This window comes from Podarcis melisellensis (genome assembly GCF_964234715.1).
Source record: "Podarcis melisellensis genome assembly, contig: HAP1_SCAFFOLD_412, whole genome shotgun sequence".
Classification (NCBI taxonomy): Eukaryota; Metazoa; Chordata; class Lepidosauria; order Squamata; family Lacertidae; genus Podarcis; species Podarcis melisellensis.
This window is the reverse complement of record NW_028112811.1, coordinates 1-14,809: the sequence shown is the minus strand read 5'-3', so window position 1 is coordinate 14,809 and position 14,809 is coordinate 1. Positions and strand designations below refer to the sequence as shown.

At 46.2% G+C, this 14,809-nt stretch overlaps 1 protein-coding gene across 1 annotated transcript; it reads left to right on the top strand.

The window, feature by feature from the left end:
* Window positions 1–4,846: 4,846 nt before the first annotated feature.
* Window positions 4,847–7,062, top strand: LOC309362481 (growth arrest and DNA damage-inducible protein GADD45 gamma-like). The gene is made up of 4 exons (XM_081931833.1): window positions 4,847–5,132; window positions 5,342–5,473; window positions 5,662–5,875; window positions 6,281–7,062. Exons 1-4 carry the CDS (start codon window positions 5,080–5,082, stop codon window positions 6,389–6,391), a joined length of 510 nt encoding a protein of 169 aa, XP_081787959.1. The 5' UTR covers window positions 4,847–5,079; the 3' UTR covers window positions 6,392–7,062.
* Window positions 7,063–14,809: the final 7,747 nt, after the last annotated feature.

The following is a 14,809-nucleotide window of genomic DNA, read 5'->3' as shown; positions in this document are numbered from 1 at the left end:
GGGGCACCGAATAGTGATCAAATATATTAATATCATAATCTTACTGACCAGGAGGGGGAGTGGCATGTGTAGGGTTTTGGGTGCCAAAGCAATCTGCTCTTGATTGTATGCATATACAGCATTTGCAGCGGGATCTCAGAGCAGCCGAATGACCCTTCTAATAGACAGCCTTACGTGGTCACTAGGCATGCTCAGGCCCCAGTGGGCATGTCCCTTATGCCTTGGAAAACCAGTTACTGGTAATAACAGGTGGGCTTTCCGAGAGGGTGGCGTGGTGCTGGTGCACCAGTGGGCACAATCCAGCACTGTCACCAGCGCACTCACAACCATGCTGCCCTCCCCATCACCTTGCCCCTCCCAAAAAGCAAGGGCAACTTATTAAGTTCTCTTTTTTGAGGGGGGGGGTGTTTCTTCCTCTGAGGACATCTCAATTTTTTTGTTTTGTTTTATACAGTGGTACCTCGGGTTACATACGCTTCAGGTTACATACGCTTCAGGCTACAGACTCCGCTAACCCAGAAATGTTACCTTGGGTTAAGAACTTTGCTTCAGGATGAGAACAGAAATTGTGCAGCAGTGGCGCAGTGGCAGCAGGAGGCCCCATTAGCTAAAGTGGTGTTTCAGGTTAAGAACAGTTTCAGGTTAAGAATGGACCTCCGGAACGAATTAAGTATGTAACCAGAGGTACCACTGTACTTTTGCAAATATTGGGGTCCCCTCCCAAAAATGAGTTGGAAGGAATCATCTATTCTAGTCCAACCCCCTGCAATGCAGGAATATACAGCTGTCCCATACAGGAATCAAACCTGCAACCTTGGCGTTATCAGCACCATGCTCTAACCAATTGAGATATCCAGGCTTCCTGCTTGCCAGGTGCGTTTGGCTGCATAGGCACAGACACGCAGATTGCCGAGATCATTCCAATATTTTTTACTTGACACCCTTCTCCAAAATGTCTGAGGGCAATGTGCAAAAAGGCCAAGATGAAAATCAATTCATGTAATGCAGAAATGCAAGCTGGTTCTTGGCTAGATGTGCCAAAGATGTCGGAAGTTGTTGTTGTTTAGTCGTTTAGTCGTGTCCGACTCTTCGTGACCCCATGGACCAGAGCACGCCAGGCACTTCTGTCTTCCACTGCCTCCCGCAGTTTGGTCAAACTCATGCTGGTAGCTTCGAGAACACTGTCCAACCATCCCGTCCTCTGTCATCCCCTTCTCCTTGTGCCCTCCATCTTTCCCAACATCAGGGTCTTTTCCAGGGAGTCTTATCTTCTCATGAGGTGGCCAAAGTATTGGTGCCTCAGCTTTAGGATCTGTCCTTCCAGTGAGCACTCAGGGCTGATTTCCTTAAGACTGGATAGGTTTGTTCTTCTTGCAGTCCATGGGACTCTCAAGAGTCTCCTCCAGCACCATAATTCAAAATCATCAATTCTTCGGCGATCAGCCTTCTTTATGGTCCAGCTCTCAACTCCATACATCACTACTGGGAAAACTATGCCTTTAACTATACGGACCTTTGTTGGCAAGGTGATGTCTCTGCTTTTTAAGATGCTGTCTAGGTTTGTCATTGCTTTTCTCCCAAGAAGCAGGCGTTTTTTAATTTCGTGGCTGCTGTCACCATATGCAGTGATCATGGAGCCCAAGAAAGTAAAATCTCTCACTGCCTCCATTTCTTCCCCTTCTATCTGCCAGGAGGTGATGGAACCAGTGGCCATGATCTTCGTTTTTTTGATGTCGGAAGTAGCCAATTCCATATCAGCAGTTTTCTACAATAAACCCTGAAAGAGTTGCTGAACTGTTCCAATCTGTTCGATTCACGCCGGGATCACCAGCTCTAAAATCGAACAAGATCTTCCCTCCGCAACTGAGTCAGTTTAAGGAAGATACAGGTCCTTATCTTACTCCTACATGAAAGTGGGAGAAATGTGTGTTTTTTTCAATTCCGAGGGAAAATTCCAAAGTCGACTGATATGAACCTGTTAATGACGAAGCCTGGCATATGGATGTTTGCCTACAGCCTACAAGCTCCTTGAAAATGTAATGCACTTCCTTTTATGGCACAGTGCCATTGGGGTGCTGTGAGCTTTCTATTCTGTTAAGAGTTAAGGGATGGAAGATTTGCAGAGTTCCATGCCTACGTCATTTTCAGATTTATCTCAGCTGCTGTGCATACCACATGATTCAGATGGATGATCAAATCTTCCAGCATGAAGCTCCAATGTGATCGGGTGAGCTAACTTCTGTTTCAACATGTGGTTCAATCGTGTGTAGTAAAGTGCTTCTGAGTCTGTTTACTTTTGGGTGCCATCGGGTAAAATAATGTAAACAGGTATTGCAAGTGTGTTGTCGGCAGAAGGGCTTTTTATGCCTGAGATTTTCTGCAGAAAGTGAGGAATAGAGGGCGGCATTTTGATGCCAACAACGTCGTGTGGACATGGCAAAAGAAGGGGAAAAGCTCATATGCATGTGGAAGCAGCTGGCTCACAAGAAAACTGGAACATACTCTCCAACATTTCTCCCATGAAAATAGGGGCATCTCATTCCACAATGATGATTTTCTATGTATACCCCACACGTCTTACTGGGTTGTCTCAGCCACTCTGGGCAGCTTTCAATATATATAAAAACATAATAAAACATTAAACATTAAAAAAAACACCACTTCCCTATACAGGGCTGCCTTCAGATGTCTCAGGGGTTGGATAGCTCCATACCCTCCAACATTTCTCCAGTGAAAACGTCCTAAGGAAAAGAAGAGGGACACGGGAGCCTAGGACTTGCCGATCAGAAGGTTGGCGGTTCAAATCCCCATGACGGGGTGAGCTCCCGTTACTCAGTCCCTGCTCCTGCCAATCTAGCAGTTCGAAAGCACATCAAACTGCAAGTAGAGAAATAGGTACCACTCCGGCGGGAAAGTAAACGGCATTTCCGTGCGCTGCTCTGGTTCGCCAGAAGCGGCTTAGTCATGCTGGCCACATGACCCAGAAGCTGTACATCGGCTCCTTCGGCCAATAAAGCGAGATGAGCGCCGCAACCCTAGAGTCGGTCACGACTGGACCTAATGGTCAGGGGTCCCTTTACCTTTTTAAGGAAAAGCAGGACATTCCAGGATCACATCAGAAACAGACTTTTCAAAATCAGGGACGTCCTTGGAAAATAGGGACACTTGGAAGGTCTGCTGAAAGCACCAAGAAGCCACAAGGTGGCGCACACCCAAGTACCATCGCTGTCCTTTCAAAGAGTAAAATATGCAAGAAGCAGCTGCCTCTGTATGCCAGGACAAGCCGGCTTCAGGCTTCCAGAGAGAGGGGAGAGAATTTGCAAAGGGATTAGCGCGCAACACATGCCCTTTCTTTGGCTTGCGAGCATGTTCTGCAAGGCTTCACCGCTCCCCACTTAGAAATCTTGGATCTTCCCGTACGGCAGTTTATACCCGTAAAGATGCTCCTCAGCATCCAGTAGGTAGCGCTCCTCGTCCAGAATTACGCATGGGGGGGAGGGGGAAAAGAAACACCACGAGGATTCTAGGATGCCCGAATTTGAAAGCAGAAGAAAATAAACACCAGATCGTGACACGCGCGCTTGACTGGAAAGGGGAATTACGAGCAATGCAATGCACAGTCTGCGTGCCCAAGGGGGAAAGTGGCGCAAGTCAGAAGGAGCTGGGCGCTCCTGGTCATTTGCGCCTCCCAGGCAGGAACAAGCACAAACTTGATGACTCCGGATTGGCCTGGCCAAGCTTGGCCACATGCCTAGGCCGCCGGGGCAGTGTCCCGCAATGTAGCGAAGCGTCTCGGAAGGGTTAAAACAAAGGAAGAATGGGGGCCCCTTTGGAGAAAAGGAGACGATCGCGTGCTTCGAAAGAGCCTCCAAATTCAATTGCACACTGGAAGCGTGCGCCAGTGGAGACATTCATCAGCAAGAACAGATTGGGCGACACAAGAGAGTCAGGCCATTGTGTGTGCCACCCCCCCTCTTCGCCGCCGCCTTCGGCCAAAAGCAAATCCGCGCCCCAGTGGCAGGTGGACAGTGCAGCAATGGGGAGAAAGCGCCGATTGTGTGCGCTCCAAACTGCCACACGCCAGACCTCGGCTATTGTGCGCCTCTCCATAGAAATGCAAACGAGCAGCGTGTGCCATCGACAATCTGCTCCGCGCAGCAGCTGATGAGGCAGGCGCAGGACGGCCCCCCCCCTCGCCCGGGTGAACTTTGCAGGACCCCTGCTTTGTGCCTTGTTTGCTGGCAGCCAGGCACGCTTGGGGAGGGGGGGAGGGGGGTCCGCTCTGCAGAAATGAAATGAAAATAATAAGGCCAAAGTCCTTTCAAGCAGATCGTGAGCTGCAAAAGTAGAAACTCAGGGGGAGCGATTCCTAGAAACCACACTGGGGGTGCATTTTCAGTAAAATGATTTTTTTCTTTGCGCACAAGTGGAGTTGCTGCGTTGCTTAAGCTCTCTTTGTTTTAACAGTTTGCAAAAAAGCTTTATACACACCCCTCCAAAAAAGATGCACATCTGAAGCAACATCTCTCCAACCCCCTTTAAAAGATCAAGCACCCCGGCTCTGCAGTCTGCCTAGTAACATCACAACAAAAGCAGCAGTGGCAGATTTGAGACATTGTAATCCCCCTCTCGCCCCTCGCCCCGTCCCCCTCCACCCCACGGCTACGGTCTCTCTCTTTCTCTCCCCCCCCCCCCCGTCTCCCACGTGGCCTCCTGGCACGAGCCGGCTTCTCCCCAGCGCCTGCTTAGCATAACAATACACCCCTAGCCTGGCCAATCAGCGCCGCCGAGATTCCAGCAGCTGCCGGCACAGAAGCTCGGCAGCGTATAAATAGGGCGCGCGGCGCTCCTGGCAGCTCACACTTCGCTGGGGACTTTAAGAGTGAGCAGAGATCGGAGAGCTTCGGTGCTTAGCTGTCTATATTTCCCGATCGCTTTCCTTTTTTTCCGGGAGAGATCTTTCAGCCGCCGAGCAGAACCTTTTTCCTTTGTGTGGATACTTTTTGGGTGCCTGGTTTTTGCTGTTGTTGAAACATTTCTTGTTTGGGGATTTCCGCTTTTTGCCTGTCTCGGACCATTATGACTTTGGAGGAAATTCACGGGCAGGAGACGATGCCGGAAACTAGCGACAGGTAACTATCCGCCGGGCAGAGGCTCAGCCCGGGATGGGGAAGATGGTTGTGGTGGTTGAGGCGGCTTATGATGGAAGGGTCTCGCGCGGAGGGAGGCAGGCAGGCGCGCGGGTTGGGTACCGCGGATGGATGGATGGAGGGCTGGGAATGCAAGCCAGGAAAGGTTTCCCCGCGACTGACGGCACTTGCCCTCTTCTTGTCGTTTGCAGTAGCTCTAGCAGCGCCGCCACCGGCAACCGGATGCAGAAGGCCGGCAAAGCTTTGCAGGAGCTGCTGGTCTCGTCGCAGCGCCGCGGCTGCCTCACCGCGGGCGTCTACGAATCCGCCAAACTGATGAATGTGTAAGTATCTGGGCATTTGCACCGCGCCTGTTGTTTTGCATGCCTTGCGCAACACCAGGAAAAGGGAGGGAATCCGGGCGGGAAGAAGAGAGTGCAGAAAGTGCACAGCTCTTCGCTTTATTTTTTTGCAAGAATCTCCGCTTTTAACGTGGCTAATCGCAAGCTCTCCTCCTTCCCTCTCTCTGCAGTGATCCTGACACGGTCGCTTTCTGCGTGCTGGCCGCGGACGAGGAAGACGAGGGCGACATCGCCCTGCAGATCCATTTCACTCTCATCCAAGCCTTTTGCTGCGAGAACGACATTGACATTGTGCGCGTGAACGACATCCAGAAGCTGGCCGCGATTGTGGGCGCCAGCGAGGAGGCCGGGGAGCCCAGAGACCTCCACTGCATCCTCATCACGGTGAGTTTTCAGCGCCATGTAAGGGGCAAGCCCCACTTTTATTCTGTGCAATGCCATAGCATGCCATGTCTGTCTTTAACGCTCGGGCACCGGGCAGGATTTTCTCCTGTGAATCTCTTTGAGGCAGCACATTTGTTAGCAAAATAGTGCCAGAGCATCCTTAGGCCAGCAAATAGCTGCCACTGACATGATTTAAGTGCTTCTTCCGGTGGCCCATTCCCAATGAAGCACATCTCCTAAAGTGTGTTTCGTTGGTACCTCAGGAATTAGTAGCCCTGTTGTGGCAATTTTGGACATATATATAGCCTGCTTTGTTTTCCATAGCAGTGAGCAGATTTAGTTTCCTGCTGTATTGTGTTTTGGACTGTGATTTTCACTCATGTACCTTTGTTCTCTTTATTGCAGAATCCCAATGAGGATGCCTGGAAAGACCCAGCCTTAGACAAGCTGAACTTGTTTTGCGAAGAGAGTCGAAATGTCAACGACTGGGTGCCCAACATCACCCTGCCCGAGTGATGGTGACGGTGTTGACGTAACCGGTGCACAGGAGAGGTTGAAACCTTTTTGTTGCATTATCACCTTGGAGCCGCACATCTGGGCAACCCAGCGAGTGGCTGATTCTGGAGATTAGCCCGGTCAACAGCTTGGATTAAGTCGCTCAGACACAGCACGTGGTGGATTCTTGTGGGGAGAAAAAAAGAGAGAGAAGCAAAGGCGAGTGGATTGTACCAGCAGTGAGTCTCTCTGCTATGCTGCAGCGCTGGAGAAGCTGGCATATCTGTGGAGCTGAAGAAGAACTGCAGTTTTTATTTTAGGAGCAGAAGAAAAGAGAGTGGGGGAGAAAAAAAAACTGTGGCAGGTTTCCAGGTCAGGTGGAATGTTCATGTTAGAAAGCCAGAGCGAAAGTTGAAAACTGGACATAGGTGAAAGGGCAGGAATGGACACAGTATTGTAACGAGAAACTGCTGGTGGGGGCATCCAGCCCCCTTCCCCAAGAGACTGGACTCTTAAAAGACATTGGTACGATTGCATTTCTGCAGAGATTTTGATGCAGATTGAGCTACCGGAGGAGGTCTTTGGGACTATATTCTGCATTGATAACCAATCTTGCAATAATTCTTTTAAACTGAAATTCATGCTGCTATTGAAATTCTTAACACATTTGTAATAAATTTTTTGATAACCAACTTTCGTGTGGTGGTGGTCTTGCTTGCCAGCTGGTGGGGGAAGAATCCAAAACTACAGTCAGTGGAGTAAAATATATAAATGGGCTGTAAACAGAATGCGGTGAGGGCTGCTTAAGTCATCTTAAAGGTACTGCAGAGAAGCAATGCTTGGGTCACAATCTTAACACACAGTTACGTGCACTTAAAGTGGACTTAAGCACAGTTGCCTGGGTTTTTTACAGTTCCTTGTGGCTTTATCTACAACATGTGCCTGCAAAGGCACTTAACGGTTGATGTGTATGCCATAGAAATCAACACACTTCCCTGGGCTGCCTTTCTGTGGTTTACGCAAGTTTGTCATTAAAAAGATGCATATGGTTTAGCTTGAGTAGGTAAAAGTAAAAATTTACTGGTCAAAACTACAATGTGAGTGGCCCACAGATCTCTTATCAGCTGAAAATATCTGAACCGCTGATGCTGGCTGGACAAAAGGGTATATGACTTCTATTTGAAATGACTTGACCTCTCACCCAACCCATGGCAACAGCTGTTTATCGCAACAGCTTGCAAGACTGAAGAGCTGCATGTTTAATAAGCTCTGTTCTGGGCAATGGTCTTTTGTCATGCACTTAAAAAGACACAGCACATGTTCCTAGGCAGCTGAACATTTAAAAGCTGAAATAATAAAAACCACAAAAATAGTTGTACAGTTTCCGATGCTTAGCATTGGTATCAAAGCTTCTTGCCTCTAACATTCAGCTGCTATGATTAAAAGTGTTGGGAGAAACTATGTATTTCACGAGCCACTGTTACATTTTGTTCAGTCACTTTCTACCCTGTACAAGTCTAGATTTTTTTTCCTTTTTAAGATCCAGACTTTTCAGCCTCAAACCCCAGACACAATTGCATTGGAAATATGCAGATGGAGTGCCAATAGCTTGCATCTGCCTCAAGCTGTCGGCTTCTTGTCTGTCTGCCATATGCTGGAACAAAAGAAGCCGTCATTTCAGTTTCCCAATTGTCTACATGCACTATTTCAATGAATAAAACAGTGGGGATTTTTTCCTCTCTAAAGGAAGGGGGAAAATGTTGCTAAAAGTAGTCTGTGTGGTCACTCGGATTTCTGGCAAAAAAGTAGCCAGTTTGCATTTCACCTTGGTTTTGCATCGGACAGCCACATTTGTCTGCAATAATTCATTTGTTTTAAAGTCCTGCTGCAGAAGCAAGAGAACAGCCAAGTGGCAGCGTTAAGAACATTGTCGAAGGCATAAGTGGCATTAGATGCCTGTAAGGGAACTAGTAGCACACAAGTTGCCTTTTTAGTTCCACACCCAGTCCAGCACGAGAACACTGTGATACAGGCATCTGAGACATTATGATATCACTTGCTGCCCATGCCTTTGTTTAGTGCTCAGAGCTGAAAGGCTGGTTGCATTTTGGAACAAAGATAACTTGCTGCCCAGCCAATGGAATTTGAAACATTCTGTTTCTAAGCGTGGTCATGTGAATGACATTCCATAGTTCCTCTTGGTATTTGCTTTAACTGTATAAGGTATGGCAGAGGCACTGACCATGCAAAACCTTTCAGTGTTGCTGTTGACACAACAAGAGTCGGCTACGGCTTCATCATACACACAACAACTTATAGGCAAAAGTCGGTTGTGTAAACGCATTCTGCTGTACTTGCTACTGAAGCTATGCCATACGAACGATGTGTGATGGCAACAGGAGTTATTTACATCAGTGAAATAACTTTGCTGTAATGAAATCTCTGTTGATAATTGACACAAGTGCTCAAGCTACGTTGTAATCAACTATTACTGAATCAAGTTTTCTGTGCAGAGCTTTTATGCCCTCCAACATTTCTCCGATGAAAATAGGGACATCCTAAGGAAAAGTGGGACATTCCAGGATCAAATCAGAAACCGGGACAGCTTCTCTAAATCTGGGATGTCCCTGGAAAATAGGGACCTTTGGAGGGTCTGAGCTTTGTGTCAACGGCTATGCAGTGGTACCCCGGGTTACATACGCTTCAGGTTACAGACTCCGCTAACCCAGAAATAGTACCTCGGGTTAAGAACTTTGCTTCAGGATGAGAACAGAAATTGTGCTCTGGCAGTGCGGCGACAGCAGGAGGCCCCATTAGCTAAAGTGGTGCTTCAGGTTAAGTATAGTTTCAGGTTAAGAACGGACCTCTGGAACGAATTAAGTGCTTAACCTGAGGTACCACTGTATTCGAAAATGACAGAGGTTGAGGCTTGAAATCATTTGAAAACCTTTTCTGCTAAGTACCAGGTATTTCCTGGGCTTATGGTTCATTTTGGAATAAACATACTTAAGATTGCATTCGATTCATTAGTTTAGGCCATGCATTAGGTGTTAGATGGAGAGTATTCTGTGCAAAGAAGTCCTCTTTGCATTTCCAAGCAATGTGCAGAGCTCTCTTTCTCAGGAACCTTGCACGTTTCACCTGATCAGTTCTTCAGCCAAGGACCATACGAAAACAAGGCAGTATTCCGGGCTATCCTAGAATAACTTTTCTGCAAAGCATGGGCTATAAGCTATGACCTCGAATAACTTAATAAACGGTTGAGCCGATAAGATGGAAGCAAGTCTTTAAAACAAAGCAGGCATATTGTATTATAATCAGAGAACTAACTTGCCCAGTTTGTCCAAATTGTTGTGTACACAAGTTATAGTTGTCAAGAGAAAAGTTACACTTTATTCTTCTAAGCAGGAAAGCAAAACAACATTCCAGGCACTATTTGCCCCGAAGTGACATTGTTTCAGCCACATTGCAAGATGCCCTGTAAAATAGGTCAGAGAATGAAGCAAAATCAGACCAACGTTTTATTTTATTTTTTTACAGGCAGTTCATTCCAAATTTTACTTGCACCCTAGTCCTACGATACACTTGCTTGTTCAGAATTCCAGATAATGGTATGAAGGTGCCTTCTGTAGTGCTGTCTCTGAAGTTCATCAGATCTCTTACCCTGGGTCTTCTCTAGAAAAAATGCCCCAAACCGCATGTGCCAGTTGTAATAGTGACAATCTCTGCAGATGATCTGTGTTGGGGTGTAATCTTGATTTGGGGATGGTGGCTATTGCTTTTGTAACCTTTAAAGCCCTAAACGGCCTTGGCCCAGTATACCTGAAGGAGCATCTCCACCCCCATCATTCAGCCCGGAAACTGAGGTCCAGTGTCTACAGTCTTCTGGCGGTTCCCTCACTGCAAGAAGTGAGGTTACAGGGAACCAGGCAGAGGGCCTTCTCGGTAGTGGCATCCACGCTGTGGAACACCTTCCCACCAGATGTCAAGGAAAGAAACAACTACAGTCATACCTCGGGTTACAGACACTTCAGGTTTCGTTTTTTTGGGTTACAGACCGCTGAAACCCGGAAGTACCGGAATGGGTTACTTCTGGGTTTCGGTGGCTGTGCATGCACAGAAGCGCTGAATCGCAACCCATGTGTGCACAGACACGCTGCTGCAGGTTGTGAACGCTGCAGGTTGTGAACGTGAATCCCGCACGGATCACGTTTGCAACCCAAACGTCCACTGTATCTGACTTTTAGAAGACATCTGAAGGCAGCCCTGTTTAGGGACGTTTTTAACGTTTGATGTTTTATTGTGTTTTTAATACTCTGTTGAGAGCTGCCCACAGTGGCTGGGGAGGCCCGGCCAGATGAGTGGGTATAAGTAAATAATAATAATAATAATAATAATAATAATAATAATAATAATAATAATAATAATAATAATATTCAACTTAATGCCTATGCCATGCTGGCTTTCACACTCACATACTATAGAAGGCTTCCTCAACCTTGGCCCTCCAGATGTTTTGAGACTACAATTCCCATCATCCTTGACCACTGGTCCTGCTAGTTAGGGATCATGGGAGTTGTAGGCCAAAAACATCTGGAGGGCTGAGGTTGAGGAAGCCAGTGCTATATGGCCTGCCTTTGAATGTATTTGTGACTCTTCCAGGAATCCACTCTAATGCTTGCAGATGACCTTTCATATTAGCATTTAGTAGTTGGGGAAATATGGTTTGCTATCCAACTGGGAAAGGCAAAATCCAGTTAATACTTAATACATAACTACACCAGCCTGTAGTACGTTACATGACAAACCCACCCCCTGCCCAAATAATGAAGGCAATGTAGCTGGAGTTTCACAGGACAGGGTGCAAGACTAACTGCATTCCTGTAGCTTAAGCAGATCCATAGGAGAGGGATTTAATTTTTAGTTAGCCTATGCATGCTAGAGGCTGGGCTCATATGGTCTTCAGCTGTACATATTTGGGAAATATTCTAGGAGGCAGGCACCATTCCAATAACAAGTTCGGAATGGTGATGGTGTGGCAAAGCTAATGTAGGCACCCTTTTTGGGTCATGGCAACTGGTCCTTCAGAGGCACTGGTATCTCTTGGAACTGAAACACCACACCCAGGTTCCACCTGTGTTTACTATGTCCTCCCTTCCAACTAGGCTGAGATGAGCCATTCTTTCTGCATAGGACAGAACATTAACAAGGTGAATGATGCACCCCAAATGTTAGGTAATGGTTTCTTCACCATGCTATTGCAAAGTTGTTCTGAAGGAGACTAATTTTAAATGGGGGATGGATTCGGCACCCAACCCCTGTTAAAAGACATGGGGCTCAGCACTGCATTGTGAATTTGTGACCCGTTTTCAGCCATACAACACTATTGAGAGATATGTGTAAAAGCTACATGCATTTCACACACACACACACACACACACACACACACACACACTTTTATTAAATTTTCTGTTTTACAATTTAGAATATTCATTTAAACAACCTTAAAGTATCAATGATTTCCCTTCCTCTCTTTCCATGTTTCATTTTGCATAACATAAATCCCTGCATCTTTTACATAGACTAAACCAATCAGTATGCCATTAGTACATCCATCAAAACTTATTTACACTGTTGAATTTATCTTAATGCTGCCAACGTTTTCAAGTGTACACAATTCCCTCCCCCATATATTCAATAAAGATTTTCCGACCTTCTCTAAACATATGTTCTCTTATTCTATATGTTAAATTCGCAAGCTGCACATATTCCATCAGTTTAGGTTGCCATTCTTCTTTAGTTAGGATTTCGCTCGTTTTCCATTTTTGGCTAACAAAACACAGGCTGCAGTAGTGGTATACATAAATAGCCTTTTTTTGACACCTGGCAGTTTCCATCTGAATTATCCCCAACAATATGGATTTCTTAACCACTTGAATGCTTGCCTGTGATAGGATGCTGGAAGTTCTACCACGTTCTGAACTGTGCTTGGTTTCCAAGGAGACCATTGCAGGGAATAGACTTCTTCTGCGCCTAGGAATTTTCAGGCATTCCAACTCCAGTGCAGCTCTAGTTGTGTGCAAACAAAAGGGCTGCGCCTGAATGTGTATGCAGAGGCACCTTGGAATGTACACAGACTGCAAATTCACCCTGGTCTGCATTTGAATGCATGTGAATGGGCATTCGGTTTGGGTGTGCTGTTCCCATTCCAGCATCTGATATAATCAGGTAATCCTGTTTACTCATATGCACATCCTATTCTAGATAAGGGCAACTTTCTGCATAGCAGGAGTCCTGATTTTGCTGGAGCTAGATGCCATAGTCCAGAGCATAGCTGTCAACTTTTCCCTTTTTTTAAGGGAAATTCCCTTTTTCTGAATAGGATTCCTCGCAAGAAAAGGGAAAAGTTGACAGCTATGGACTCAGCAAACTTTTTCAGCAGGGGGTTGGCCCACTTTCCCTCAGACCTTGTGGGGGGCCAGACTATAAATTTAATTTTTAATTTTTATTTTTTTAAAAAAATTATTATTTGTACCCCGCCCATCTGGCTGGGTTTCCCCAGCCACTCTGGGCGGCTTCCAACAAAGATGAAAGATACACTAAAATATCACATATTAAAAACTTCCCTGAACAGGAAGGGAAAAAAAGAACAAATTCCTGTGCCCCACAAATAACCCAGAGATGCATTTTCAATAAAAGGACACATTCTACTCATGTAAAAACACGCTGATTCCCAGACCGTCCACGGGCCGGATTTAGAAGGCGATTGGGCCAGATCCGGCCCCCGGGCCTTAGTTTGCCTACCCATGCCATAGACTGTTTAGGAACATTCAGTCTTTGCACCAGTGTGAAAGTCTACACATGGTAGGTTAGAGAATCAAGGTTGCACCTCTGCAGGTAGCTGTCACAAATATGATCTTAGCCAGGTGCACATCCATATGTCCCCCAAAGGGGTAGAATAAAATAGGGCATATGTACACATAGTTGCAAGCCCCCTGCTCTCATTTGGCATGTAGGTGAAGGTAAAAGGTAAAGGACTCCTGGGCGGGTAAGTCTAGTCAAAGGCGACTATGGCGTTGCGGCGCTCATCTTGCTTTCAGGCCGAGGGAACCAGCGTTTGTCCACAGACAGCTTTCCGGGTCATGTGGCGCAACGGAACACTGTGACAGAAACCAAAGTGCACAGAAACGCCATTTACCTTCCTGCCGCAGTGGTACCCATTTATCTACTTGCACTGGCATGCTTTCAAACTGCTAGGTTGGCAGGAGCTGGGACACAGCAACGGGAGCTTACCCCGTTGCAGGGATTCGAATCACCAACCTTCTGATCGGCAAGCCCAGGAGGCTCAGTGGTTTAGACCACAGCACCACCCACGTCCCATTTGGGCATAGCTGTCAACTTTTCCCTTTTCTTGCGAGGAATCCTATTCAGAAAAAGGGAATTTCCTTAAAAAAAGGGAAAAGTTGACAGCTATGCATTTGGTATGTGTGTGTGTCTGTCTGTCTCTCTCTCTCTCTCTCTCTCTCTCTCTCTCTCTCTCTCTCTCTGTATATATATATATATATATATATATATACACATGCGCACAAGTTCCATGTTTGATCCTAAGGTGTGCATGTTCAGGCCAAGTCCCTTTGTTCCACTTGGATGTATGCTAGAGGGCTCTGGTCAGGCAGATGAAGGAAACCAGGCTAGGTTCACTAAGTTCATGGCTTCCCAGCTCTCAAATCCCCTGGTCATCAAATGTCAGCAGCAGAAGTGCAGTCAGATTACATACTGTCTCAGGTTCAGAATATATAATATTACTGGGAGCCTGTCTAATGACCTATATAATCAGGAATGAGATGGGTCTGGATAGTATCTATGCATTGTACTCTGCATGGATGCATTCATACAAAGGTCAACAGCCTGTGTACAAATGGGGTCCTAAATCCAGTGAATCTGTTAAAGTAGCTGTGACAAAACCCCACAAGAACCAGTCTAAAGGAGGCTTGTGCAATAAATTCATTTTATTCTTTGAGGTGTAATCAAATGTGCCAGTGATTCATTTCACTTTTCATATTTTCAAGATCAAGGCCTCGGGCGTCTGTTGATGGAAAGATGGGATATAAATAATTGTGTTATATAATATAAATAAATACATGGAAATAATTTATGGACAGAAGCATTAATGGGTTGATAACCCCTAACACACACCAATCTGCAAAGGGGCTCATTTCATTTATCTTCAGTACAATCCAGGAAGATAGATCAAAGGCTACCCAGTGCACCTCATAGCTAAATTAAGCTCTCCTAAATACAGCACTGACCAAAGTGACACACTCACTTTCTCTCTGGGAACATGTCGTTTCAGCTTTGCGATTATCCAGTATTGGTGAACTGATTCATTCAGCACTGGAGATACCATTGGCTCTGAAAGCCAAACACAAGGCTTCTGTT

Excerpts from the sequence above, each read along its gene's own strand:
- LOC309362481 (XM_081931833.1), top strand. The coding sequence starts at position 5,080 with ATGACTTTGGAGGAAATTCACGGGCAGGAGACGATGCCGGAAACTAGC. Across the intron at positions 5,133-5,341 it reads ATGCCGGAAACTAGCGACAG|TAGCTCTAGCAGCGCCGCCA; the intron begins GTAACTATCCGC and ends TGTCGTTTGCAG. Across the intron at positions 5,876-6,280 it reads TCCACTGCATCCTCATCACG|AATCCCAATGAGGATGCCTG; the intron begins GTGAGTTTTCAG and ends TCTTTATTGCAG.